This window comes from Geosmithia morbida, assembly GCF_012550715.1.
Source record: "Geosmithia morbida isolate 1262 chromosome Unknown scaffold_11, whole genome shotgun sequence".
Taxonomy (NCBI): Eukaryota; Fungi; Ascomycota; class Sordariomycetes; order Hypocreales; family Bionectriaceae; genus Geosmithia; species Geosmithia morbida.
Genome location: NW_023336198.1, coordinates 885,288 through 912,914, shown reverse-complemented (window position 1 = coordinate 912,914; position 27,627 = coordinate 885,288). Strand labels below are relative to the sequence as shown.

At 56.3% G+C, this 27,627-nt stretch overlaps 9 protein-coding genes across 9 annotated transcripts; 6 read left to right on the top strand and 3 right to left on the bottom strand.

Annotated features, from left to right (window-relative positions):
- Nucleotides 1-1,365: 1,365 nt before the first annotated feature.
- Nucleotides 1,366-3,161, bottom strand: GMORB2_2067 (MFS transporter, SP family, solute carrier family 2 (myo-inositol transporter), member 13; the record flags this gene model as incomplete). Its single annotated transcript, XM_035464047.1, has 3 exons — nt 1,366-1,974; nt 2,058-2,869; nt 2,978-3,161. The coding sequence occupies 3 exons, from the start codon at nt 3,159-3,161 to the stop codon at nt 1,366-1,368; spliced, it is 1,605 nt and encodes a 534-aa protein (XP_035320311.1).
- Nucleotides 3,162-3,353: 192 nt separating this feature from the next.
- On the bottom strand, nt 3,354-3,851 carry GMORB2_2066 (uncharacterized protein; the record flags this gene model as incomplete). Its single annotated transcript, XM_035464046.1, has 2 exons — nt 3,354-3,537; nt 3,814-3,851. The coding sequence occupies 2 exons, from the start codon at nt 3,849-3,851 to the stop codon at nt 3,354-3,356; spliced, it is 222 nt and encodes a 73-aa protein (XP_035320310.1).
- Nucleotides 3,852-5,298: 1,447 nt separating this feature from the next.
- GMORB2_2065 (Actin interacting protein 3) lies at nt 5,299-8,418 on the top strand (the record flags this gene model as incomplete). Its single annotated transcript, XM_035464045.1, has 2 exons — nt 5,299-5,478; nt 5,542-8,418. 2 exons carry the CDS (start codon nt 5,299-5,301, stop codon nt 8,416-8,418), a joined length of 3,057 nt encoding a protein of 1,018 aa, XP_035320309.1.
- A 3,040-nt stretch (nt 8,419-11,458) lies between these two features.
- GMORB2_2064 (NAD(P)-dependent dehydrogenase, short-chain alcohol dehydrogenase family) lies at nt 11,459-12,434 on the top strand (the record flags this gene model as incomplete). Its single annotated transcript, XM_035464044.1, has 2 exons — nt 11,459-11,528; nt 11,623-12,434. The coding sequence occupies 2 exons, from the start codon at nt 11,459-11,461 to the stop codon at nt 12,432-12,434; spliced, it is 882 nt and encodes a 293-aa protein (XP_035320308.1).
- An 879-nt stretch (nt 12,435-13,313) lies between these two features.
- GMORB2_2063 (Protein of unknown function (DUF1264)) lies at nt 13,314-13,964 on the top strand (the record flags this gene model as incomplete). Its single annotated transcript, XM_035464043.1, has 3 exons — nt 13,314-13,319; nt 13,382-13,856; nt 13,939-13,964. 3 exons carry the CDS (start codon nt 13,314-13,316, stop codon nt 13,962-13,964), a joined length of 507 nt encoding a protein of 168 aa, XP_035320307.1.
- Nucleotides 13,965-14,457: 493 nt separating this feature from the next.
- GMORB2_2062 (Phosphorylase superfamily) lies at nt 14,458-15,450 on the top strand (the record flags this gene model as incomplete). Its single annotated transcript, XM_035464042.1, has 1 exon — nt 14,458-15,450. One exon carries the CDS (start codon nt 14,458-14,460, stop codon nt 15,448-15,450), a length of 993 nt encoding a protein of 330 aa, XP_035320306.1.
- A 364-nt stretch (nt 15,451-15,814) lies between these two features.
- Nucleotides 15,815-20,007, bottom strand: GMORB2_2061 (elongator complex protein 1; the record flags this gene model as incomplete). Its single annotated transcript, XM_035464041.1, has 4 exons — nt 15,815-17,534; nt 17,597-17,939; nt 18,034-19,778; nt 19,850-20,007. The coding sequence occupies 4 exons, from the start codon at nt 20,005-20,007 to the stop codon at nt 15,815-15,817; spliced, it is 3,966 nt and encodes a 1,321-aa protein (XP_035320305.1).
- A 1,192-nt stretch (nt 20,008-21,199) lies between these two features.
- Nucleotides 21,200-22,399, top strand: GMORB2_2060 (uncharacterized protein; the record flags this gene model as incomplete). Its single annotated transcript, XM_035464040.1, has 1 exon — nt 21,200-22,399. One exon carries the CDS (start codon nt 21,200-21,202, stop codon nt 22,397-22,399), a length of 1,200 nt encoding a protein of 399 aa, XP_035320304.1.
- A 3,521-nt stretch (nt 22,400-25,920) lies between these two features.
- Nucleotides 25,921-26,592, top strand: GMORB2_2059 (osomolarity two-component system, phosphorelay intermediate protein YPD1; the record flags this gene model as incomplete). Its single annotated transcript, XM_035464039.1, has 3 exons — nt 25,921-25,941; nt 26,095-26,255; nt 26,334-26,592. 3 exons carry the CDS (start codon nt 25,921-25,923, stop codon nt 26,590-26,592), a joined length of 441 nt encoding a protein of 146 aa, XP_035320303.1.
- Between the last annotated feature and the right edge of the window lie 1,035 nt (nt 26,593-27,627).

Below are 27,627 nucleotides of genomic sequence, written 5' to 3'. Positions count from 1 at the left end.
CCCCCCCCATGTCGAGCCGGTTCACAATTCTATTCTACGAGTAACAGCATATGCGAAGACGCGGGAAGGCCGAAGCCGGGGCAATGGCAAGGCGCACCTTGTAAGCTCACAGTGATCAATTGATACATCCCCGCAATGATACGTAAGCGTCTGGATCTGCCGTGGGATACTACCGTACTAGAGACTGTAGACTGCAGTAGCATCAATACCTTTTAGTTTTATTATTTTTATTATTTATTGTTTATATTTTTATTTGTTTACTCAACGCCGGTGCTTCCCACATGTGGGCAGAGGGCGCAGTGGTAGTATGGATACCAATACCGGTAGGCTGTAGTCGGTAATGCTACGAGCAATCTGCATCACTCCGTACTATCCATCACTTGCTATACTCGTACCCGGTATTATCATTATTATCAGCATTATCGACTATCGACCGCAGGTATCGCTACGAACAGTCATAGCCGGAGTTCCAGTAGCAGGAGTCTACGAGTAGTGACGCTCCGTAGTATTGGTATCTATCATTACGAGGAGCAAGAGATCCTGAGCCAAGGCTGCATATGCGCCGATCCCGACTCACGCTACCGGCACCGAAATGCCGAATTACCAAGGTAGTGCGTAGTGCGATGTCGAGATGCGGATGCGTGGGTGGGACTCGTGAGAGGTCTTGGGAAAGGTCTCGGAAGAGGGAAGAATAGAGAGAGAGAGGGAGAGAGAGAGAGGGAGAGAGAGAGAGGGAGAGAGAGAGAGTCGGTCGGAAAGCGAGAGAAGAGGCAAGAGATTCATCAAAATCAGAAATCGTCAAAAGTCTGGTCAGAATCACTGCATCCACCATCCGTGGAACATCCATGGATAATCCGGACTCGGCTGGCGGGGCCGCATTGAATCATGGAGACGGGGGTACGACGAGCCGCGACGCGACGGTCCTCGTCGGACTGATAATTTTCACTAGGCATTACTGTATCTGTCTCATCTCTATTCCTTTCTTTTTTTTCCCCTTCTTTTTCTTCTTCTTCTTTTTTCCGCAACGATTCTCTCCCCTTGTGTAGGAGGGCCAATTTTGAAGAGCACCGAAGCTCGCTCACCGAGGAGCCAGACCGCCCATCAACTCTCCCCTGTACCTTACACCATTGCCAAGGCCGAGGACCACCAGGCCGTCGTCGCCCCCCCCCCCGGCTGAGTGATGACAGATGGCCTAGTCCAGCATCCCACATCGGTATACATGGATATCTCGCCCCCCCCCCCGACAACACTCCCGGCCACCGGTATGTCAGACAGTGATACCCGTCACGCTGAGCATAGATCTACGCGTCACGCATCATCACCCTCCCCCCCTTCACTCCCATGCAGAATTCATCGACCCTCACGTCACCTCACCCCCCATCCATCCTCCAGCAGCGCCGTCGCCTCCTCGAGAGACAGCCCGGCCGTCTCCGGGTATATACGCCAGATGAGCACGTAGCCCCCAACACACACGAGCGCGTAGAGGACAAACGTCCAGGGGGGCGTGAGCGCGTCCATGAGCGGTAGGAAGGTGAGCCCGATGGCAAAGTTGGACCCCCAGTTGGTCGCCGTGGCCACACCGCTGCCCAGCGACCGCACCGACAGGGGGAACAGCTCGCTCTGCATCCAGGGCACGTTCCCCAGACCCAGGGCGAACGAGGCGACGTACACCATGATGCTCACCAGGATGATGGGGGCGCCGAACCCGGACGCTGCCTGCGCTTCCCGGCTGCCGTCCCGACCCTCCGACGACGGCGCCGGTATGAGAGAGAAGCCGAATGCTGCCGCCAGGAGACCTGCGATCATGAAGGGGATGGACCGCAGGAGGATGCGTCGCCGCCCGACGCGGTCAATCAGACTCAACGCGACGGTGGTGAAGATCAGGTTGGTCACCGCCACGACGAGGGACGTCAATGTCGGGCTGCGGAAGCCGACCATGGTGAAAATCGTGGCCGAGAAGTACATGAGCGAGTTCTGTGCGTGTCAGCTCCACATCGTAGTATCCGAGCCGAGCACGAGGCGGGGAAGCATAGTAGAGAGAACAGGGGAGGACGTACGAATCCGCACAACTGCTGGAGCCCCTGGAGGAGACACGCGATGGCCAGCGCACGGCGGTTCTTGCCCTCCCTCAGCAGCTCCTGCCAGTCACCGAGCCAGGCCCGCGAGCCGTGCCGCCTCAGCTGCCGTGCCTGCCTCTCCTGCCGTGCCTCCATCTCGATCTCGCCGACGAGCGCGTCGGCCTCGGCGTCGGCCTCGGCGTCGGCGGCGGCCGACCTGGCCATCCCATCCTGGCCATTGACCCTCTGTATCACGCGCTTGGCCGCCGCCGACCTTCCCACCTTGACGAGCCACCGGGGTGTCTCGGGCATGAGCACGATCACCGCCGCCTGCACCGCCGCCGGGACGCCGCCCAGCCCGACCATCCACCGCCACGCCGTGGCCCGGGTCCCGAAGGTGGAGAAGAGCCAGCCGACGATGTAGGCCACCGCCTGGCCGAGCGTGATGAAGAGGACGTTCATCGTCACCAGCCGCCCGCGCTGCGACGAGGGCGCCACCTCGGCGATGTAGAGGGGCACGACGAAGCTGGCCGCCCCCACGCCGGCGCCCACGATGCACCGCCCCGCCGTCATGGCCGCCACGCTCCCGCTCAGGCACTGCACCAGCGACCCGGCCAAGAAGAGCCCGTCTGCGTATAGGATGACCCGCTTGCGGCCGAGCTTGTCGGCCAGCACGGACGATAGGGGCGATACTGCCAGCGCGAAGAGGGATGTCGACGACGTGATGACGGACTTGTCCAGCGACGTGAGCTCGCGGCCCGACAGGGACGTGCCGATGGAGACGAGAGTCGCCGAGATGACGCCCGTATCGTCTGTCTGGTGTTATCAAAGGCGGATCGTAGGAATATGTAAGGGGGGACGGGAGGGAGGAGATAGCGAGGGAGCCAGGGCATCGTAGAGAGACACGTATCGAGACCTACATCCGAATAGCAATCCGCTGATACCCGCGGCCAGAGTCAGCAGCAGCACGAATGCGCTGGGCTTGGTCCCGGGCTTGGCCAGCAGCTCGGCCACCGGGGCGATCGGGTCGTCATCCTCTCCGTCGTTCTGGAGGCCTCGGTGACGCTGGCGGTCCGAAATTAGCGGTGCCTCGGGTCCGTCCATACTGGCTGCATTATTCGAGGAAGGAGAGCGGGGTGAGACGAGTATGTTTTGGCCTGCTTATTCCACTTGTCGGTGTCGTCGTCGTCGGCGTTTTGTGTGTGTCCCTGACTGTTGCTTTGCTGCCGACGTAGAGCGCTGTCTGTCTGCTGACGTATCTTATCTTATCTCAGCGTTATCTACCGCCCCACAGAGCTAATCTATGAGCTTTGCCAATATATTACGACCCGCCTGCTCGTAGTAGCATCCGACCTGGGTGGCATAACAGCTGGACCGCTGTGTCGCGTGACTCTTCCGAGGCAGCCACTCTGCGGAAATGGGCGTGGCCGGCAGTATCAATGCAGCTGACAGGCTATTACATACTGCACGGATGAAGGACCTGCCATCCCACAAGGGGTCACCCCCGTCAGTGTGCGTGTATGTGCGCGTATGTGCGTGTATGTGTGTGTGTGTGTATGTGTGTGTGTGTGTATGTGTGTGTGTGTGTATGTGTATATGTGTGTGTGTATGTGTGTATGCGTACTGCATGTGATTGGTAGCCAGAGGCGAACAGTGGCATCCTTCGCCAATGATAGCAACGAGGCTCATCTGTACGTCTGTGGCGCCCGAGTTGGATACGAACTGCTACGATGTAATACTGTGATGGTGCTCGGACTCGGACACGGAAACACCACGGGGCACCAGCGCTGCCATGATGACGGGCTGTGCCGGATGGGGAGAGAGGTCGGGAGGGAGAGAAGAGTCAAGAAACTCGAAGAAGACGAAAGAAAGAGAAGCGAAGAGATGAGAAGAGGAGGCCCAGGCCACGACAACGTGGGTGCCGTCCGGCATGCATGAGGGGTGCAGGGGTGATGAGGGTGTTTTGGCTGTTTCGCAGATGCACCTCTGACCAGAGGAGAGGACCTGATCATCATCATTGTAGAGTGTAATCTGTACAGATCAGAGTCCGTGATACGACACGATAATAACAGGCCTTACTCGGGCTCCATGTCAAGAGCTCCATCTCTCTTCTCTGAGAAACCAACCCCCCCCCCCCCCCCCCCCCCCCCCCCCCCCCCCCCCCCCCCCCCCCCCCCCCCCCCCCCCGGCCGCATGCTGCACTTCGCATGGAGAGTCCTGCGGCAATTGCAGCAGGCATACAGAGTAGCGTCGCCCAGGAACAGCGGCATAGGCCGTGCTAGTACAGCGGGGCGGACAGGGACAGGGCTCCTGAAACGTGAAGGCCTGAAGGGCAGGATACGGTGCTACCTTGCGGACTTGGACACATGCACGATATCGTGCAATTCGAGAGTCGAGCGTACAGGTCGACATCGCCTCCCCGTCCATCGTCCATCGTCCATCGTCCATCGTCCATCGTCCATACGGAAAAAAAAAAGAAAAAAAAAAAACCTGCGATCTCAGGTAGAGACGGCGGGGCCGGTACAGGCGAGTGTTATAGGGCAATGCCACCTAGAGCGATTATGGGGGACTGCCCTGGAGAGGTTCCTGGGAATCGGCTGGCCTCAGTGGCTTGCAGGTTTGGAGTAGTCAGATAATAGTGGATCTCCGCCTCGACACCCTCCAATGTCCTTGATTCAATCCCGCCGCCGCTTTCCTTCTCCTAATCGTCGCCAGCCATCCACATCCACATCCAGAGCCAGAATCCGTCCGGACAGCCACCTGGCCCATCCATCCCCCTCCATCCATCCATCCATCCAGCCAGCCAACCAACCTCCGACTCATCCTCCGACACACACAATCTCTCCCACCCATCATTACTCTCTTTGTTCTCTGTCCCTTTTTTTTTTTTTCTCTTTTAATTTTTTTTTTTTTTTTTTTTTTGCGCTGACAGCTCCTTTCTTCGCTGCTTTCTCTTCTCCATACTCCTTTTTTGTTTCCCTTTCTTTCTCGTGCGAGTACTCTGATGTTTTCTACCCGTACAGCTGCAAACCTCCCCTACCCCATAAACGGTGCCGCGTAATAAACTCTCATCAACGAACCATAACATACAACGTCTTTTGTCGCGTCCAACGTCCGCCTCACTGACCTCTCTCAACGGTCAACCGAGCTCTCTCCTCTCCTCGACAGAGAACTTTTGCCGAGTCACGAACCCCCTCCCCCTCGAGAGCGCACAGCAGGGTCCACTCCCCCGACAGATATCATGGACATGCAGTCCCAGTCGGGTTCACAGCGCAGCTTCCAACGCCGGTCGCCGCCGGGGGATCCTGGGCCGCCTCCGAATGTACCGATCAGGTCCATCTCGCCCGGTGTCCAGGGTCGACCGTCTACCGGTTCCGGTCGACCTGGCCAATCCAGCGGCTCTAGGAGGATGACGAAAGAGGTATGATGGCCCGGGTACGAGTCAAATATACGGATGGTCTGGCTGACGTTTCTCCTCCCATAGACTTCACCAGGCAGCAGTTCAAATGTCCCCCTCTCTCAGATCGAAAAGAGCGTCACCCACCTCCTTGTCGCTACAAAGCAGCTCCTCGAGACCCTCACCCAGTGGTCGCGGGGCCAGGCCTCCGACGCCCAGGTGTCCGACGTCTACGTCCGCCTCGGCTACGAATTCAACATGGCTTGCCGTGCTTTCAGCGCCATCAACGTCGACGTATCCGACCTGGGCAACGTACCCGATCTCCTACGTCACATCCTCGAGGCCACCCTCAGCCAAGAGGCCAGCTCCGAGAACCTCGAAAGGTACCTGCCCCGCATACGAGACATCATCATCAACCTCCTCCACGGCCTCAAGCGTAAACAGCACAAGCTGCGCCAGAAGCAGCAGTGGCGCGACCGCGACGGAAACCCCATCCCCGAGAGGGCAACGAGCGTCAGCACCGTCGACAGCGGCAACAGCGGTCTCTCTAACCTCCTCGAAGAAGGCATAGATGACGGCTACAGGCCCGACATGTCGCGGACCGAGCCCCCTCCGCCCCAGGCCGCCCGGAATCCCTCCCCTAGCCGACGATATAACTCACAGAGGGGGCAGGCCGCGCCCTCGGCTGAAATGGGCGACCAGTTCCCGTCCTCGTTGCCGGGCAATAACTCCATCCAGAACGCGGCCTCGCTACCGCCCTACCCCACCGACGAGCGGGCCATGCCCCCGGCAAAGGGCGAGTTCAATGTCGACGCCTTCCCCCCGCCTCCGCCTCCGCCCCCGCCAGACAACCAGTCTAGCGCCCTGGCAGCCCTGCAGAAAGGGGGTGACCTGGAGCGCCGCGCATCGCGCAGATACTCCCAGTATCAGCTCTCGAAGCACCTCGGGGGAGCTGCTAATGGCGTTCCCATGCTGCCCCAGAACGGACCGGTGCCGAACCGGGGCAAGAGGGAGAATCGCGAATCGCTGCGGGCAGTCCAGAAGCGCGAGTCCGTCCGCGCCAGTAGGCACCAGCGTAATGGCGGGTATGACGGGGGGCCGGCAAGGAAACCTTCGGTCGCCACCGCCTCGATCTCCGACCAGGATCCCAAGGCGCAGCAGCTGCCGTCGTACCCCGAGAGCCCCACGGCCAAGACGCCCGACGACGCGTACGCGCCGAGTGCTACCCTGGCAGGGCCTCCAGACGCCCCGTCCTTCCCTGGCGATGTGCAGCCGGAGCCCGCGACGCCATCAGTGACGGAGCGGCCGCCGGACGTGTCCAAGGCCGAGGACAAGTCGATGCCGCCGCCGGCGCCCCGCGACCACAAGCCTAGCGAGTCCTACTTCCAGGTGTCGCCACCCCCCACGCCCACGCACGACCTGACGCTGTTCCTGCAGTACAAGTCCAAGGTGAAGAAGTTCGTGCTGCCCGAGGGGCGGGACGAGCTGTCTATCGGCCGGCTGCAGCTGGCGTTTATCGAGAAATTCTCGTGGAGCACGCAGCAGAACGGCGCCGATCTGCCCGAGATCTACATCCAGGACCCCGTGTCGGGGGTGCGGCATGAGCTCGAGGACCTGTCGGACGTCAAGGACCGCACGGTGCTGGTGCTCAACGTCGAGCCCCTGGACGAGGTCAAGCGCCACATTGATGATGGCATGTCGGCCCTGACCAAGATCGTGCGGGAGGTGAAGCAGAACGTCGACGACCAGAACGTCGCCCTGCAGCGCGTGTCAGACCGACAGCAGGAGGCTGCCAAGGAGCTGTCAAGCTTCCTGGCCAACCCGCCGACGGCGACGGTGACGGTGTCGTCGCCTCCGGCAGACGGCTCGAGGCCCGGGACGATGCACGGGCGCAAGCTGCGTCATGACCAGAAGAGCGAGCTCCAGAGCCTGCGGCGGGACCTGGCAGTCGTGCGACAGACGTACAGCAACTTCCAGGCGGAGGTGCAAGCCTCGATGGCGAGCGTGCGGCAGAAGGCGGCCAAGGTGAAGGCGGTGGTGGCCAAGGCGGGCGCGCCGGACATGGAGGGCGACGCGGGCTACTCATACGTGTCCAGGGGCCGCAAACAGATGAACTCTGACTCGGACCGTCTGGTGGGCAAGGTCGACGACCTGCAGGACCTGGTGGAAGACTTGCGCAAGGACGTGGTGCACCGGGGAGTGCGGCCGCTGCCGCGCCAGCTGGAGGGGGTGTCGGTGGAGATTGCGGGGCTGACCAAGGAGCTGAAGCGCATGGAGGGCTTCCTGGGCCACGAGAAGCCGCTGTGGACCAAGATCTGGGAGAAGGAGCTGGAGGACGTGTGCCAGGGCCGCGACGAGCTGCGGCTGATGGAGGAGCTCCTGGTCGACCTGCGGGACGACCTGGAGAAGGCGTCGGAGACGTTGGTGCTGGTGGAGCAGGCGACCAAGGAGCAGTCCAAGGACGACGGCACGGGGGCCAGCGCCGGTAACGCGCGGCAGTTTTCGCGCGGCCTCGAGAACCTGGGCAACAGCCTGGACCCGACGGCGGCCAAGGAGGGCGTGCTGGGCGAGGTGCGCGCGCTGCAGCCCAACCACGAGAACCGGCTCGAGGCCATCGAGCGCGCCGAGAAGCTCCGGCAGAAGGAGCTCTCGGGCCGCAACGACAACCTCCTCCAGCAGGAGATCAGAAACTTTGTCAGCGCCGGCAAGCTCAAGAAGTCTGGCGGGTTCGAGGAGGTTGAGAGGTCAAGACAGGCCAAGGACGACAGGATACGCAGGGAGGTGTGGCAGCAGATGAATGGCGGTCTGGACGACGATGAGGAGTACGAGGAGTACGAGGAGGACGAGGAGGGAGAAGAGTACGAGGATGTGACCGAGGGTGGCGCAGATGCGACGACGGGGAATGAGAAGGAGGGATCTATCCAGGCCTCCGGAGATCCCGCCAAGGATGTCAAGGATGCGTAAGAGAGATTTCTCGTTTCCTCTTGGCTTCTTCTGCTACATAGCTTTTTCCTCGGGCGGACTGCATCCACCCCCCCCCCCCCCCCCTTCCTCGGAGGTTTCTACACACATCCTCCCTATACGATGATGTTGGGGTACCAGCATCAGTTTTCTCATCATCTTATGTGGTTGTCACGGCTTTCAAAGCCCCTGCCTTGGATGAGATTTGTATGATGGATCAAAGAAAGAAAGACGATTGATTTGACATGCAATGAAGTCTTGGGTTTTATCCTTCTTTTGCTTTTCGTCTTACCTGGTGTTTTCATTCCTTTATTTATATCTTATCTTTGTTCTTGATGTCTCTTTCTGAAAAACAAAAGGCATTTGTTCATTAATTTTGAATCCTGCCATGGCCTTTTTTTTTCAATTCTACATATTCGTAGTAAATCAATGGAACCCAACAACGCCTCGTCTCTCGTGTTAGAGATGCCTATACGAGCATACCAACTTCCAATTGAGATTCGATCTCTCATTATAAGAAACCCGAATACATGTCCACAGCTAGGACAGATAATAATATGACATGGCGTGTTGGAGATGATGTAGAGGGTGATGATGTTCTGCTTACGTCCTATAGATGCGTGTACTTTGGAGTATTGATCTCACCTCGACGAATGCTTCGCAATGACTCCTGCAGTGAGCAGCCTGCATCATTTCTTGCACCCCCGCCTCTCGAAGCTCCTCCCCCCGTCATGCGGCACAGAAGTTCTTCTCCCTCGGTCTACTGTATATATATATATATATATACATATATATATATGCATGCACATGTTCGGACACTTCCACCTCACCCCAGGCATGTCCATTTGCCGCCCGATTCAGACAATCAGCTGCGGCCGCCTCCCGGCTGGTCCGCTCATATCGCTGTTTTTTTCCCTCCGCGTCCCATCTGTTCTCCAGACGTTATGGTAGGCCAGGTGGAGTTAGCCCGAACTGAAAGCTTGGATGGCAAAGGTCACCCTTTAACCCCTTCCTTTCCCGTTTGGATATTGCCACCATGTATTTCCGCTCGGCGGCTCACTTCTGATGAACTGAAAGTCAGCCTCCTCGCTTTCGAACCTGCTCGTCCTTTAGGGTCGGCGCAGAGTTTCCACACACTCGATATATCACTTGTCCCCGCCGTCTCGACAGAACATGGCTCCCTAGCGGACGATGGAGGAAACAAAGCAGTCACGGCCTACTGAGGTCGAAAGGTTCATCGTCGACGCATCACAAGAGGCCCTGCGGTCCGAGGGTGAGGCCGATGCTAGCAATCAAACCAGTGCTCCCCACCCAGGAGGGCTCAATCTCCGGGGAAGACTTTCCAGGGGAGCGCATGAGGTGGCTGTCACGGGCGTCGACCGTGGCGTCAGCTTCGTATCAGCTCTTGATCGGATGAAGGCATGGATTCGGCCCTTGGCGAATCATGTTCTGAGACAGCCTTGCATGGAAGGGCTCTATCAGTTTGCCTGAACAGTGGCAAATGAAAAGGCCGGACTACTCTCGCTGTCATTCCTCAAGGACTCCTTAGGATGTCTTACATGCCAAAGACGGAGATGAGCGAGGAAATCTCGCCAGCTCGCGGACTCTGCTTGATGATGTGCTGGGAGGACAAGATCCATGTCTGGATAGTGGATTTTCCGTTGGCAAAAATCTCGGTGGCTGTCGCCCAGGTCCCTGATAAGAACATCGCAGAGGGTGACATCCTCTTCATGAAGCAGGGACATGTAAGTCGCCGGTGGCATATTCGTCTCGCTCATGAAGGTGCAGACCTGGCTGATGGAAGAGGGAACGGTACTCGAGCTCTTCCACACGCTCTCTGAGAACCATGGCAGGATGGAAATAGGACGGACGACGAGGCGTACGCATGGGTCAGTGGGCTCTCATGAGAGACTTTGGCACCGTACCACACACGACGTTCGGTATCAGGTTGGAGCATGTCATATGTTGGTTGCTAGGGCTGGAGCATGTCAGAGATACCATCCCGTCTCCACGGATTTTTGGCCGCTATCCGCTCCCATAGACGTCTAGGAGCGGTCAACAGCGGATTGATATCAAAATGTACATGCAGAGGTGTGGCCGGCCTTTGACACCTGGGCTCCGTCTGCCTGTCTCAACATCTCAATAGCTGAACCGCTGTTCTCTCGTCCCGCTGAGGTCATGGCCTGGAGGTGAGTGCAACTAATAGTGGGTGACCAGATTTATCAATGTAATGATAGATCATTTGATGATGGCACACGTCTAGTACTGGCATCGGTTGATGTCATCATATCGCATCACATGATCTCCATCCATCATAACCGACCATGATGTAGATGACGGATTGACTAGAACAGACGCCGATCATGCCAACTTTCTCCCTGTTCACAAGAAAAGAGCGGGAACATAAATGATGCAAACAGGTATAGGCAGGTCGGAAGCGTATACATCTATCTGCTCTCTCTTCAAGTTCCTTGATAGCGCGAGGCAAACAGGTTCTAGTCAGAAAACCCTTGACCCCCCCCCCCTGGTTCCCTCGATGACGACAGCATTCTCTCCCCAAGAATGAAAAGTATCATTCTAGCTCCAATAAGTGAGGGGTTTGCAGCACCTCAAATGTATTACGACTCCGAAAGGAATGTCGTGCGCTTCGTGTGGCGTCATCGATATATGGATTCAATCGTCCCGTTCCACCGTTTCCTTCACTGGCAGTACGAGAGAACTACGTGCAACATGCAATATTATACATACAGTACAAGCCCCCGCGTCTAGATTGGCCTACGTATACGAAGATAAAAGAAGCCTTTGGCGGAGGGGGGTAATATCATCTATGATACATAATCAGGCTGTCATGATGCTGCCACAGACCAAGCCTGTTGGTTTCCTGTCACTGGGGGCTAGACGTATTAGATCGACTGCATCGGCATGCGTTCTTGGTCGTACTTCGATGAGAGTATATATTGCCAGAGGCAGTTCTTACCAAGGGCCTGTCAGCCACCAAAAGCCTCTCAGCCCAACAAGTTCCATCATCAGAAGTTATTCTACAATGTCCAACACCAGCAACCTTTCTAGCCAGTCGCTCTTTGACCTCTCTGGCAAGGTCGCACTTGTCACCGGTTAGTTCACGCAGAGGCTCCCCCCACCCGGCGGTGAATTCGAAGCTCGGCAACGTGGAAATTCCATCTTCTGACATCAGCTCCGCTACTGCAGGCGGCGGCTCCGGCATCGGGCTCATGGCAGCCCAGGCCCTGGCGGCCAACGGCGCCAAGGTGTACATCTGTGGCCGGACGCAGGAGAAGCTGGACCGAGCTTCAGACACCCACGGCCAGGATGCAAAGGGCACCTTGATTCCGATCCAGGCCGACATCACCAAGAAGGAGAGCATAGCGGCCCTCTCTGACGAGATCAAGTCGCGGGAGAAGTCTCTCAGCATCCTCGTCAACAACGCCGGCATCGACGGGGAGTCCTTCCCCGTAGCCGAGAGCAAGTCGGCCGAGGAGCTCAAGAAGAACCTGTTCGACGACTCCAGAGCGACGTTTGACGACTGGACCAACGTTTACCGGACCAACGTAGCCGCCACATACTTCACCACCACGGCCATGCTGCCGCTCCTCCAGGCCTCCACCGACAACCACCCTGGCTGGTCGGCCACGGTGGTCAACATCACCTCCATCTCCGGCATGGTCAAGACGTCGCAGCACCACTTTGAGTACAACGCCTCCAAGGCGGCGGCCGTCCATCTGACGCGTATGCTGGCGTCCGAGGTGGCGGATGCGGGACTCAAGATCCGCATCAACGGAATCGCCCCCGGCGTCTTCCCCAGCGAGATGACGACTGGTGGGAGCGACGAGAAGCAGAAGAGTGAGATCGAGAAGCAGAGGTACCAGGACAGAATTCCAGCCCGACGTCCGGGAAAGGACGAAGACTTGGCCCAAGCAATGCTCTTTGCTGCGAGCAACCAGTACGTCAACGGCGAGACGATAGCTGTAGATGGAGGTTACCTCCTCTCCGCGGGGAGGTGAGATGGTCTGCTGTAGTAAATAATCTAATGGAGAGCGAGGGGGGTGGATGTAATCCCACGATGAAAGAGAGATGATCTTGAAAGAAATTGGGGTTTATAAAAGAAGAAAAATAAAAATAAAAATAAAGATATTTTTCCGGATGAAGCTGCAAAATGTGCAAAGGCACATGGAATATCTACAGACTTACACAACTACCTCCCAAAATCAAAGCGACCGTTCAACCAGCCAGTCAACCGACGCATCCTTGGTGATTAGGAACATTTCATATCTCACACAACTCCAACACGGCATGTAACCAGTCACTGAACAAAACCAGGTATATGATGAAGATTGCCACTCCCTGACACACACTCACTCTCGAATGCATCCTACATGCATCGTAACATGTAATGACTATTGGAGCTCGTTGTGGCCGGTGACGTCTTAGATCCGGATACATGCTCTACAGAAGAACGATAAAACACCAAAAGCAACACAGGATCGAACCAAGACATGACGAGAAGAAGACAACGAACTAGGGTATTGACCTGCGACGTTTCTCACAGAATAACATTACTGCTGCTATCAGCTCCTTCCAACGCAAAGCTCATGATGGAACCCTTGCCTCTGACCAACGAAACAGCAGGAGAGCCGGTATCTACCGAGAACAAGATCCTGACAACAGGCTCTTCAATAGGACAGGTGAATCCTTTCTTGGCCTTTTCTTGGCCTTCCGCATTTGCGTCTAATACGGATTGTGACATGGCCGCTCTGGCAGACGGCGTGCTGACAATGCGTAGAGCTTCAAACCAATCCACAACATCTGCGCGCATCTCAACGCCTTCCACGCATATGCCGACGAGCCTTCCAGGGCAGTAGAAGCGAACCACTACTGCGCCCATGTCAGTACGTGAAACCGTCCATCCTCTTCATTCTTTTCTTTTTTTTGCCGTTTCCAGTCTCCCCAGCCACGTGCTTACTTGTCGCTCCCGGAATTTGCAGACGACGAAGTGCGTCAGTGCCTGCTCTACGACTCGGCAGAGAAGAACGCTCGCCTGATAGGCATCGAGTACATGGTGTCTCCGCGGATATACGAGTCGCTCCCCGCCGAGGAGCGCAAGCTGTGGCACTCGCACGTCTTCGAGGTAAAGTCTGGCATGCTCGTCATGCCCAATGCACTGCCCGTTCCAGCGGCCGCCTGGGAGCTGGCCGAGAAGCGCGAGATGGAGCAAGTCATCGAGCTCTACGGAAAGGTCTACCACCTCTGGCAGACGGACCGGGGTGACAAGGTCCCCCTCGGTGGTCCGAAACTCATGACCAGCTTTACCGCCGACGGGCAGCTCGACTTCGACCTCGTCGCGGAGCGAGACAAGAGATTCGGCACCGACCACCAGCTCAAGAAGGCGTCGAGGAAAGACATCCCGTCGCCCCGAGTACATCCTGGTAAGCATGCACCGCGCGCGCGTAAGCGTTTGGTTGCTTCCCTATTCTTTTCTTTCATCTGGCTTACACGTCGTCCCAATAGACGCGGACATGGCCTGGTCGCCTTGATGGCGGCCGACAAGGGGCCGCTCGCTTAAAGCGAGAGGAACAGCAAAACCGCCAACATGTTCCACAATTCAACGCAACGGGACGTCCATGTCGCAATGCAGCATGGTTCACACAATTTTGGGAGGCGCTTAGATGTACAGGTAGTTTCAGGCCAGCTGCGCATGGAGGTAGACCGACTGCATCGCACGTTTTGAGGCAATGACTAGCCCCGTCATAACCGCCGTTCCGCTCCGCTTTTCCCTGCAACTCGCATTGGACTTGTACGCGCCCATGTTCTTCATGAGTCTCGACTCTCAGTTATCAATAGAACGTGTACGATTAGTCGAAACTCGAATTGGGTATAAAAAGGAGGCTCATCGAGCTCTTTCTCGCAGTACAGGTTACACAGCATCGAAATCAAATCTTCATCACGCAACTTACACAACATATCTGAATCGCATCAACCGTCCACTGTACTACTTGACAAACGGCATCCATTGGCATCATCAAAGTCATGTCAGACCCTCGAAAGTATACCATTGGCTGGATCGCGGCCCTAACGTCTGAAGGCGTCGGCGCAGAGATCTTCCTCGACGAGAAGCACGAGTCTCCCGGGCGTCCTTCGCGCGATGACAACAACTACACAGTAGGCCGGATCGGCAGGCACAACGTCGTCATCGTCACGCTCCCGGACGGGGAGTACGGGACGGCCGCGGCGGCGAGCGTAGTCGTTGACATGGTGCGCACCTTTGTCAACGTGAACGTCTGCCTCATGGTCGGGGTTGGCGGGGGCGCCCCCTCAAAGCGGCACGACGTACGACTCGGTGATGTCGTCGTCGGGGTCCCCAGTGGCGGCGTGGAGGGCGTGGCCCAGTACGACGTCTGGACCGGCATGCAGACCGGGGTTTTTCAGAGGGCGAAGCGCCTGAACCAGCCGCCGCCGATCCTGACCGCCGCCGCCAGCAGCCTCCAACGGGCTACCAAGGGCAGGCTGAGCCTTGTCCTGCAGAACGACATTGACGGGGCCCTCGATAAGATCTGGCGGCGCAAGAAGTACACGCGCCCCCCGCAAGCAACCGACAGGCTGTACAGGTCAACCTTCGAACACGTGCGGGACCCAGGATCCCTCTGCGACAGCTGCGATGCGTGCGGGGGCCACCCGGCCTCCTTGGAACTCCGGAAGGAGAGACGCGGAGAGGATGCCAACGCGCCCGTCGTCCATTATGGGCTCATTGCTAGCGGCAATGCACTCATTAGGAATCCCCACGTGCGCGACGAGCTGGCTCGGTCCAAGGGTGTGGCATGCTTCGAGATGGAGACGGCTGGTATCGCAAACTATGTCCCCTGCCTCGCCATACGCGGCATCTGCGACTACTCCGATTCGCACAAGAACAAGAACTGGCAGGGCTATGCTTCCATGGCGGCGGCGGCGTACGCCAAGAATCTCATACTCCATATTGGATCCGATAGGGCCAGTGTACCCGTCACCCGTGTGGGTAGGCACTGACCTGACGCTTCAGTCCGTTGGTAGATATGTATACATCCTTGCTTGTTTTGCTTCTTCTGTTTTGCTTCTGTTCTGTTCTGTTCAATTGTTCAACGCCAGGAGATGCCTATCCCTTTCGAGGACAAAGGGGTCCGAGGTAGATGCGTATATATGTTACGGCTTGCGAGGAGAGCTGCAGGCAGCATTCCTAGATCCCATCTGATATCAATACATACTTTCGCGCGCATTCCCCTCATCACTTTCCATGGTGTAGTTTCGAAGGATTCAAGAGGAGATGGAGCCCATGGCTCTCGCGTTTCCATACGATGCATCTATATTCTAATTTCCAACATACAACCAACTAGTGCGAATCGAAACTGCCTTCTCACGCCCCGAGCAACGACAGCTTCTCAAACTTGGCAACAACAGGGGGCGCAACGTCGAGGCCCTGCGACCGCACGAACTCGTGGAACACGGCTTCCCCGCCACCTGTAGCGGGTGCCCAAGCTGCATCGTTTTGCGGCGATTCGCTGCCGTTGGGAGCCTGTGCCTGTGCCTGCGCCTGCGGGAAGACGGCCTGGACGGCACGCTCACACGCAGCCACGACATCAGCCATGAGCGCCTCCGCCGACCTCGCACGCTCGGGCATCCCCCTTCTCGCGAGGGCAAACACAAGCCTTTCGACCTCTGGCTTCGCACCCGTGACGCGGTCGACCAGTCGCCGCAGACTGTTGACGAGGTACTCCTCCTCGTAGACAGTGCCCTTGCGGCCGCGTGCGCGCTTCTTCTCCTCGCGACGGCGGTTCTTGCTGGTTGCGCGGCTGACGCCGGTCCCTAGCGTGCCGGCGCTGACGCCCGATCCTTTGCCGGTGTACCGCGTGAATAGACTGGCCGACGTGCCTGCGCCGAGACGGGAGCTCGCGGCGACGGATACGTCGTCGGGGACGTCGCCGCCCCCAGCGCGCTCGCCCTCGAAGAAGGATAGGGGGTCCTCGGCCGCCTTGCGGCGGAGCTCGGCCACGCGGGGGACCTGGGCGCCAAGCTGAGAGCGGCAGTCGGCCAGGAACTCGGTTGTACTGCCCAGAGCCTCGGCAAGGCCAACGTCCACTGCTGAGACGAGGAGGTCGGCGCGGTTCCGCTGTACGACCAGCCGCATCGCCTCGGCAAAGTGGTATCCCTTGCACAGGCAGCGTACTGCTGCCTCCAGAGAGTCGAGGTGGTCGAGGTGGATTGTCGCCGCGGCGGCGTAGTCCTTTGCTTCCCAGAGAGCCTCGGCCAGCGTGGTCGAGAGCTCGTTCATGGCGTCTGCCGAGGGCGGAGGGATTTGCTGCTGTGCGGCAAACAGGCACTCCTGCCAACACGTGGCGCCCGTAGCGCGGTAGCAGCTCATCGCCTTAGTGAAGTTGTGCAACGATTCGTACGCCAGACCGGCCTCGCGGTACGCAGACTTCGACTCGAGGTAGGCGGCGTAGAGGCCCATGATGGTGTTGTGCCGCGCCTGGTCGTACCGGTACAGTCTCAGGGCGTCGCCATACAGGAGGTGCTTGGAGGCGTAGGCGCACAGCTCGTCAAAGGCGTCGAGGGACTGCAAGTGCAGTAGCGCCTTTTTCTGGCGGCCCAGGTGGTCGTCAATCTCAAACTTCCGCCGCAATTCAGGCAGCTCGTGCAGCTTCTGCATGAAGGGGAGGTACTCGCGGGGGTCACGCTGCGACTGCTGCGCCACCAGCAGTGCGAGGTCGAGATTGTACAGGCCCAGTGCATGATCGTACAGCCGATTCACATCCACGAGGAAGCAGATGTGTTCCACAGCATTTTCGGCAAGCTTTTCATCTTCCCTACGCAGCTCTGCCACGAGGCTGAGACCGTCCTCGAGTGCTGGCGGGTCCTTGCACACGTGGGCTGTGATTATGTTCTGCAGGTGCCTGGCCTTGCGGGGTTGGAGGGCCTTGAGGAGGGAGTCGCAGACGGTGTTGACCTTGGACAACGTCGGCTTGGCGGTATCCGTCAGACTGAACTCGGGTCCGCTGGGAAGGGCGGCGGTGGCGGCCACCTCCTTCTTTGAGCGCTTCGTGTCCTTGTACATCGTCTGCGTCACATCCTCCTCTCTACGATAACCATATTAGAAAAGGCAGAAAATGCTTGATAACATCTCATGGAATGAACATACCGAAGTCCGGAGAGGAACAGGTCAATGTTGGAGATCTCTTTGAGCTGGTCCAGGAATAGACCAACATTCTCCAGAAACTGCTGGGGTTTGTGGTCATAGAGAATGTTCATATCAACACGTTGGGTGCGGCAGTACGAGAAAGCGCGGCCGTAGTTCTTCTCCTCGATGAGACTGCGGATACCCGCGACGACCATTGCACGTGGGAAGATGGTCTCCAGGTTTCCTCTGGGCATCTGTAGGATGACGCTCATGTTTGTGGGGATGGCGGTGACGATGCGGGAACCGCGCTCGACGCTACGGCAGCGCTCGTCGATTTCTGGATCATCCTCTGGGACTTCGAGTCCTAGAAATAGTACAAATTAATATTTCCTTTAGAACTGTGTAAAACAAAAACAAACAAAACAAACAAAAAAACAAAAAGGAGATGGTCCCCTTACCCTCCGCGTCTGAATTCAGATGAACAAACTTAATAAGGTGGTTGTTGGTAGTAAAGATAAGATGGCTCGGCGTCAGGATGAAAGAAGTGCAGTTCTTGGCCAGCAGCTTCGAGTTGGCATACAGATGACCATTGCGCGACAGACCAAAGGCCACCAATTCCCCGTCGACCTTGGCTATCTCGAACAGCGGGAGGAGGATGCGGAATTGCATATGCAGCAGCTGATTCCCGTTATGAGACAGGCGATACAGCTTGCCACTGCGATCCTGCGCGTAACCCTCTACCGCATCCTTATTGTCGTCCTCGTACGTGGCCGTGGCAACGAGAGTATGGTGGTCGTCAAGGAGTGTCATCCTCTGGACTCGATCCTCTCCGAGACTGACACCCAGTTGCAGATACCCCAGGCCGTCCTGGTAGTTCATACAGTGGAACTCGCCAATGGAACTGCAGCACAGGCGCAGGGCAACGTGGTACTCTGGGATATTGTACGTCTCAAAGGGGACCTTGGCTTTGAGCTCTGGCTTGAGGAAACGGCCATCGGTTGGGTTGCGGACCCAGTCGAAGATGTCAACACCCTTATGGTGCAGGACAGCAATGGTCTGGTTGCGCCGACCGAATGCAACGTCCACGGCCGCTGACTCGAGCGCGAGGTCGAACAAGGCCATGGGCGGCGGCACATTGGCACCCCTGTAAGGTGTCAGCTTGACCACATCACCGTCGATGACGGCAACGGCGCCGTTATCGTGGGGCATGCGGGTCGACCCCCTGGCCGTGTAGAAGACATTCTCGGCGGAGATGACAGTGTCGGACGAGGCGGCGACGAAGCGCAGCGCCTTCTCCGGGTGCCACGACAGCGACACAAAGTCGGGGTCCATGGGAATCTCCTGTTTCAGGTACCAGTGGTAGTTGCCCATTGTCCACAGCTGAACGAGGTTGTCGAGCACCACGGCCAGCACGGTGGAGTCAGTGTTCCACTCGAGGCATATGCGCTTCTGCTCCGGGACAGGAGTGGACGACTCGGGAGAGCGTAGGGTAAATTGTCCATGGCGCAGGCCGTTGCGCTCAAAGAAGACGACGTCGACACGCTCCGTCCCGATACGCTGTACCGACGCAAGGAGGTTGCCCGCGGGTCTCCAGCTCAGTGTGCTCTCCATCCCATCGACGGGCTCGCTAGCACCGTCAAGCTCGCCCTCGCGGGAGTAGACGCGGATGACCCTACGCTCACCCTCCTGGACGGCGTTGATGGCGACAAAGGCTCCGTCGCCGCGCCAGCTGACCGTCACCTTTCCGTCTTCATAGCTGCTGGGTAGACCAGAGTCGACTCTCTCGGGGATGGTGGGGTCACGCATGGCCTTTGCGCCGCGGCCCTGGAACTGCGTCTCCTTCTTTCCCCAGCCGACCGAGACATGCTTGGACGCTCGCAGGTCGTCGACCGTCATGCTCACCTCAGCTACCGGGTCAAAGGTGCTGCCCATGAAGAGGACCGAGTTGGCCTTGGTCACGATTACGAGGAGCTCTTGGTCCGGAGACCAGGCAGCCGCGGCAATTCCGTCGTCGATGGATCCCATTATTTCGATCTGGGCGCCGCCACCACCGATGTCCTCCTGCACCGTGACGATGTCGCCGCCCTCGAGGACAAGGCATGCGGTGCCTGTGCCGCTCAGGTACTGCAGATTCACAACCTTGTCGACCATCAGGTCGGGGCTGGGACTGGGTGCATCCCAGTTGGCCACCGTAACATGCGAGCTGGGATTGATGTGAGCTGGCGATGCCCCCCTTAAGGATGAGATTCAAGTTTAGGTAGCAGTGAAACTGACATGTCATGACCTTCAGAGACACGGACAAGCTCAATTCTGGAGCTCTGCGACGTGGGACCAACGGTGCACAGTATGCCGTCCTTCTCCGAGTCCCAGCAGACAGATGTGATATCTTGGTGCCGCCAGCGGCCAAACCAGAGGTTGCGTAGATTGCGCATGAGTGCGCCTTCAGAGGATGAGGGGCAGCACCTGCTTTGACATGGGGGGTCAAGCCCGCCCAGAAAAAAAAGGATGAGAGAGGAAGCCGCTGTTGAGGTGGTTACTTTACTTTATGCGCAAAATTCTTATCTTATCCCACGAATATCCCAGGAGGAAAAAAAAAGGGTAAGTTATTCGTCGTGGTGCTGTTTTTTTATATCTGGATGTTGGTGGGATGGTACGTGAGGTCAGTCTCGAGAATTTTCCGCCCCACCACTAGCGCGGAAAGCTCAATGGTGGTGGTGGTAAGAAAAGATACTTGAGGGGTCAGCATCAATAGGTCACATCGCCCCTATAATGAGCGAGATAGTGACATTGAGTACCCCGGATATCAAGTATCCGCCTACTCCAGCGCCTAATGCCTAACGATATGGATTGTACAGTGCCCCCCCACACACATTGACAGAACCGCATCTTTACCAACTCACCTTCTCATCAGCGAGGAAAATAAGAGATATAGAGCAAACCGTAGTCACGGACATGCTAGTTTTGGAAAATTACCCATGGGTCCAACACTACGGTTATGTGTCCACTGGTCAGATCTGGTGGTTCTAGCCTGCTTCAGCATCCCTTTCACAAACAGAGCAATTGTCGCCAGAACCTCGGCAGCAGCCACCTAACCCCCTACCCACACTATTATCATTGGCCAGCAAACACAAAGGTTGGCTCAAGCCTTTGCCAGGAATTCTGGACAAATATCAAGACGAGCAGGTGCTAACACATCAATACACTGTATGAGTACATATATTAGTCTGCAGTAATATCCGGAGAAGAAGGTTGGTGGGGCATATGCCGCCCTCCACAATCTTCCCCAACAATTGAAGTGCCAAGTTAAGAAGAGCTACGAGCGCCGAGTACCGAGGACGGGAGTACTCGTACATGCAATAGTAGCTCGAGCTTTACCTGTACGAGTAGGTCGGCATGCTCTTCTTGTATTGATTACCTGTTTTTGCCGTGACAAGTTGCGTGCAAAGCGTGCTAGTTCGTCCTTCCCTTTCCCCTCCTCACCAGACTCATATTTCCCCATCCCCAGCCTCCCTTTCCCCGGTGGCTCATCATCTTCATTGTCATCAATCAATACTTCCTCTCATCCAGTACTATCCATCAACCAGCTCAGCTGTCGTACGATTACCTGCAGGGGGGCCAGCCACCATGGACTTACCCGTCAACCCTCTCCACGCCGAGCGCGCCCGTCGAAAGAGCCGCTCCTCCACCAACCTCAATCACCTGACCCTGGCGCCCCTGACGACCAAAATGCCCTTCACCGGCCACGACCAAAGCGGCGGCGTTTACGATAATGACGCTGCCGGTACCCGCGCTCACGCGACGATCAGCACGTCCTACATTGAAGGACGATCAGCCCCTACGACACCGCGCCTGCTATCGCGCACACCAGGCATCGGCCCCCGATCACACTCGCACCACCGCACAGCCTCCGCCTCGGGACAAGGAGGTCCCGTGACGAAGAGCAAGTCGACGACGCAGCTCCATCAGAAGTCCAGAACGCCGGGGGCCACCACACCCAAGCGACGAGCAGGGCCCAAGGACAGTGACAGTGACAGCGACTGGCTCTTCCGCACTGGCGCCTTGATAAGCACCGAGGCGCGCGAGTTCAAGGGTCAGGCATGGCTTGTATCACGGCAGAGCTCGACGAGCCTAGTAAGCATGAAGGACGAGGGCGATGACCGAGACTTCGAGCGGGAGCTGGACGAAGAGAAGGACGCGGGCAGCAGCCGGCGAGGCAGCTCGGCGGCTGCATCCGACCATAATGGCCATCACGGCAAGTTGCCGATGCGCGGGAGCCGTCTGACCAGTAGGGCTAACAGCGCTACACGACGGAGTTCACTCGCCTCGCCGATGCCGACACTCACCGACAGCCACGAGGATTCCTACTTTGGCTCTGCCGCCGTCGACGACGACGACAGCGTGCACCAGCAGGGCCCGGACTTTATCAACCTAGATGAGAGGCTAGAGCAGCTCGGTGGTGTTGACGGCGATTGTGGTCTGCAGGACGACGAGGCGGCCGTGAGACGTTTGGTGCGTCGTGGAAAAGCCGATAGGGGCACATGGCTCAGCAATGTCTTTGGTTGGACCCTGTTTTCTGTCGAGGAAGATGAAGATGACGAAGAAGGGAGTGAAGAAGATGAAGAAGAAGAAGAAGAAGAAGAAGAAGCGGGTGAGGAGGATGAGGGGCGGTCGAAGAAGCTGGCAGGGCGGAGTAGTTGGGCGGTACGGCATTTCGAAGGGGTGTCTAATGCGCCTGATGAGAGAATTGACCCTCCAAAAGGAGAGGAAGGGCCGTGGGGAGATGCAGCTTGGCTTCTGAGCGTGGCTACAAAGGTCATGTTCTAACATGGATAAGTCAGTATTATTAAGATTACTCATTACTTTCTCTACGCATAGGCTCTTGCTCCCAGCTTCGTTTCATATTGTGCAAGATCAACCCACCATAGTTGATTCGGGTACTTGTTGCATATGCAGGCGTCATCATATATTACATCTACGGCTTGCGTGATAACTCGACTGAGAGGGAAATCAAAGAAAGGTGGTAAGATAAGAATGCCTAAGGGTGCTCGTAGCGGGGACTCGTAAGTAAAGCGGGAGAACAATGAGGAAAAAGAAAAAGAAAGGATAGAAGCGGAATAGAGAGAAGCGGAAAGGGAGAACAAATAAATCGGGGACGTTTTTATTTCTGCAGGAACTTGTGGGCTGCGACCCATGGACGAAAAGGGTCGAGGCGAGATGTTTGGTCGAGTTGGGAGTGTGTGGGTTTTATCGCCATACGGGTAAATTGCTTACGACAGCTCTAAGAAAAAGAGGAAGAGTGGGATCGGCCAAGGATAGTAGTGGCGAGGAAAGAGGAGATTTTTCAAGCGAGAGAAATATGTTGTCGCATTCGTATCTGATGACTCCCGTTGAGAAAGCGAGAGAGGGGAGGGGGGAGAGATTGATCACGACCCTCTCCTCCTTCCCATTCCCAGCACACAGTGGAGGAAGAGGTGTTCTCCCCTCGCCTACCCCTTCCCCCTTCTGACACACAAACACGCGCACACTCCGTCCACGTATCTGTCTGGTCCTGCGTCTATGCATGATATATATATATATGTATGTATGCTTCGTCGGGCGAGGTCCGAAGAGATGTTTTGGTTCTCTGGTGGCACGGACGTGGGTGGGGGGCACCGCCGCAAGTAGAATGACGTCACTCTTTTCCGGGCGGCGCCGAACAGTAGTATTGGTAGGAAACAGGGGAGGGGGGAGGGAGGGGGGGTTAGTGAAGCGGGAACGGAAGAGGGCATGCTATTAATACTTGGGGGGGTACGGGAAGAAGAGGGGATAACCTCCTACTCCATAAAGAATAACATCATGCTCGGTATGCCCGATTTTGAAGCACCCTTGGGCCGTGGCTAGGCCAGCTCTGGTTCCTGCCGTGGCAAGCATAGACGTGATTTCTCTCTGTCCACGTTTAACCAAAAAGGAAGCTAGCGAGTTCTGTGGTCTGGCGGGTCTCGCTCAGTCTTATTCCCTGACGGAAAAATTGGGCTGAGTTTCGGCCGTTATTGCTGCTGGTTCTCCGCTCATGTTTGTGTTTTGTTTTATGTTTCCATGTTCTTACAGTATTATTATAAATCTCAGCTTTTCTGCCCCTTGAGTTCGTTTTTCGGAGGACCGTTTCATGCACGGTACCCTTCTGCATGCCTGAAACTGTCAATGATGCCTACGTAGACGCACGCACAGGATGATGCGTCGGGCGGCAGTCTATCGGCTGCACGGGGTTCTGCACGCCTAATCGTACAGCGGTATGACCGCTGAGTCGGGGCATGGGCTTGTACTCTACTTTTCTTAGTTAGCGGCGGCACCTTGACATCCCGGGCTCTGGACCAGCTGAAGATGCAAATCCGGCAGTGGGCAGGTGCGCGGGCTGTGGCCTTTTTGCACGGTACGTGCAGTGGGCTTTGGAAAGATGAGGGGCAGATTTAGAGGGGTCAAGGGGGGCAGTGAGAGTAAGGCCAAAGAAAGGGTACGATATTGCCCACGAAGAGAAAATAAGAGTAAAAGAAAGAGAACGTGTCGTCCCAACATATACGAATACTAGTCGGTGATTCTAGCAGAGGTATTAGTGGTGATACAAGAGCCGGGGTATGATAGCGATGCTCTGCTATGATAGGCCTCCCCGACCGGTCAAGAGATGGATGCTACCCAAACACCTGCAATGGGTTGTCAAATTACTCTATTAGAGGATGCATGATTAGACAAGTCAACGTCGACGGCTTCAAGTTTCTACCATAAACACAGGAAACTAGCGGCGCTGACAGCAATGCTACTCTATATCACAGATTCTGCATGAAACTCCTGTAAATGTCATCATCCCGGATCAGCAAAATATATGGTTTTCCTATATGTAATAATATAATCCTCCGTCGTCATCCCTTCCTTACCAAAGTCCTCAAAACTGATGGTGTCGAACCAAGTTTACCTTTCTCTCTCCCCCCCCCCCCCCCCCCCCCCGCCCCCTGCTCCTGCCCCTCATCAGCGCTCCTTCCGTCTTTGCTTTTTTTTAAAGGTTCCATCATCACCCCTCCTTCATCCTCTTCCATTTCTTTCTATCCAAAAGAGGACAACTTCCATATTTCAGCTGGCCCTACTTCAGCAAGGACAGGTAAGGACAGGACCTCGTCTCTATCGTCCTCGACGTGCACGCAAACTCGGCGAAGATGGGGAAAATGTGATAGAAGAAAAAAACAAAGTCTGGCTTCTAGACCGTTTTTACTCCACCACCCACTACTAGTACCTCCTCGCTAGGAAAAAGAAACACACACATTACACACGGAAAGAAGAGAGCGAAGAAAAAAGACTCGCTCATCACATGCTCCTCTCCTTGATCCCCACCACCAACGTAGCCCAGGTTGCAACCACCCATTCGAAAGCCCTGCCTCTCTCCGACTAGACCCCATCGCTGTCTCATTCGCACCCCTGCTCGTTGGCTACGTCTTTGTACGTCTGCAGTCTAAGAGACCCAGAAGTCGACTACGTGCTATTCGGCAATAACACAAGTGTTTTCGCGAGTATTACTACTCCATATCGAAGTTTTTTGTGCGACTGCCTTTTTCTCTCTCGTCCTCCTCTCCTCTCTACTAGCCGGTTACCTCATTTCCCGACAGAGTACCACTGCTAGCACTGACACTTCCACCAAGTGCAGAGTACTGCTTCACCACTGCCAGTACTCCATCCGTACTAGGCGTAATATAGCCACACCACTACCGACCGGGCCATTCACATAATATCACAGCAACTAAGCCACTACTGCTGCTCGGTGACGTCCTAGGCGGAGAGAAGCAATACATGCGAATACCAACCTTACTACCCGCTATTATCTACTGCTATAGAGTCCAGTTCCGGTAGCGGGTAGTGTCACTAGTACCTGCGGACGACTAATAGTACCGGACTCTTTAGCACACCACTGACACTGGGTGATTTTCAGCAGCAGCAGCAGCAGCCCTGGGCCTAATCCCGCTGCCGAGAGAAAGCGACCCCTCCCCTTCCTCCTCTCTTCTTTCAAACTCCTTTTGACTTTTACCTCGAACCTCTTCTCTTGACAAATACGGCTACACTACTGCTACTGCCCGGATCCTCTTTCCGCCCCATACCTAGCCTTCCTGCTTTTGGGCGTCTGCGCATCTCCTCGGTTCATCCCTCCGGTCGCCGTCGATTCTCTATTATTCTTCCCCCTCCATCCCATACATCACCAGGAACTGTCCACTGCCCCCCCACGGCCCGGTCACACATTGGTCGAGTCCGGGTTAGCTCTCGTCGAGCCGAGCCGAGCCAGACGACAACCCTTCTCTCAACCAACCGACGCACATTGCACCGCAACCATGACTGCAGACATTAGCGACGTACATGTTTCCTTTTTCATCGTCTCCCCTCTTCTTCCCATCCTCCCTGTTTCTTCCCCCTTCACAACTCCGCGCTTTACTTGGCAGCCGCAAACACCTGCCTCCCTTGCCTGTCTCCGTTCCTTTCCTCCCGTTCAACTTGCTAACATGCAGACCCCCGCACAACAGTTCCTCCCCAGCGATGCCTTGGACATCATGACCTTTAGTCAGATCATAGAGATGGACGACGCCGACGATCATGAATTCAGTGTGTCCATTATCTTCGGTTTCTTTGACCAGGTTGAGGAGACTCTGCAAGATCTGGACAAAGCACTGTAAGAAGCAACCAGCAGACGTCATAAGACCTATGCGATCACTCTTTACCTGCGTCCTAACACCCACCGTTTCCATAGTGAGGAGCGCAACATGGACGAAATCTACAGGCTCGGTCACTTCCTCAAGGGCTCGTCCGCTACCATCGGCCTCATCAAGGTCCGCGACGCATGCGAAAAGATCCAGCGCTACGGGAAGCTCGAGAACCTCGACGGAACGCCGAACCAAGACAAGGAGCAGATGCTAGAAAAGATTGAGAAGACGACGAGCATTCTCAAGTCCGAATACTCTCGAGCCGAAAAGGGCCTGAGGGCATTCTACGCCCAGTTCGGCGAGTAAACAGGTTTTGCCATCATCCCACACGACACAACTCTGGTAGTTCTCCTTGTCATCTTCATTTGTTTCCCTGTTCTTTTATTTCCTCTCTTCTTCAATGGGACAAGGGGCTGCACTACGGGCGCCCCTCCTCTTTTTTTTTTCTTCTATAGCACCGCGACGACACTACGAGGAAGTGAGTAACTAGGCGGTTAAGACGTGGTTGTTAAAACTGCCTCTCGCGGGGTAGATCGTTCACGATATGGGACCGGCTTCGCACATCCAATCGCCATTGCCCCGTGATCACATTCTGCCCCCAAGGAGGCACACTCCAGGATCACCAAACCAAACCTGGAAATTTGGCATCAAGGGACTATGGTCTAGGCCCTTTTTTTTCTTCTCTCATCTACTTGTTCAATCTTTCGTGTTCCACTTTTGGCGTCATTAATGGAGGTACAGGTGAAGATGGGCAGTCGGAGGGAGCACAATGTCATGGTCGTAGGCATGACTATCTAGGAGCCCCTCAGGGTGAGGCTGGTCGGATGAACGACTGGCTTAGCTGGCAGAATGGCCGAACAGCATGTGTCGAATTACCTCCCTGCAATACGAGCGAGATAGGGGTGAAGGGGAGGTTGCGCGGCACAGTGAGCGAGAGCGAGCGAGCGAGACGAGTTGGATTGTAAATGTTCCGGAACACTCGTCGGCTTGATGATACATGTATATAGAATTAGAGATTCGGTGAGCATGAGCATGCGCGCGTGCGCACGCTGCGTCTGCAGCGCACGAGAGCAGAGCGGCCAGACGGTTGGGTAAAGGCGACAGCGTTTTTTCCCCTTCATCTTGTCGTCCTCTATCCTGTCATGGGTTTTCCCCTTGGATGGTGCCCTTCGTTTGTACTCTGCTATTCTGCTGTCTTCGTTTTTCTCCCCTTATGCTCTGGCGTTACTTGCCATTTCCCTCCGGGACCCTTCATCTCGTCACCTTGGTTCGAGGCCCATCTGCATCTTGTACTCGTATATCGCAATTCCGTGATACCCGAGGTTTGGGGGAGAGTGGGGG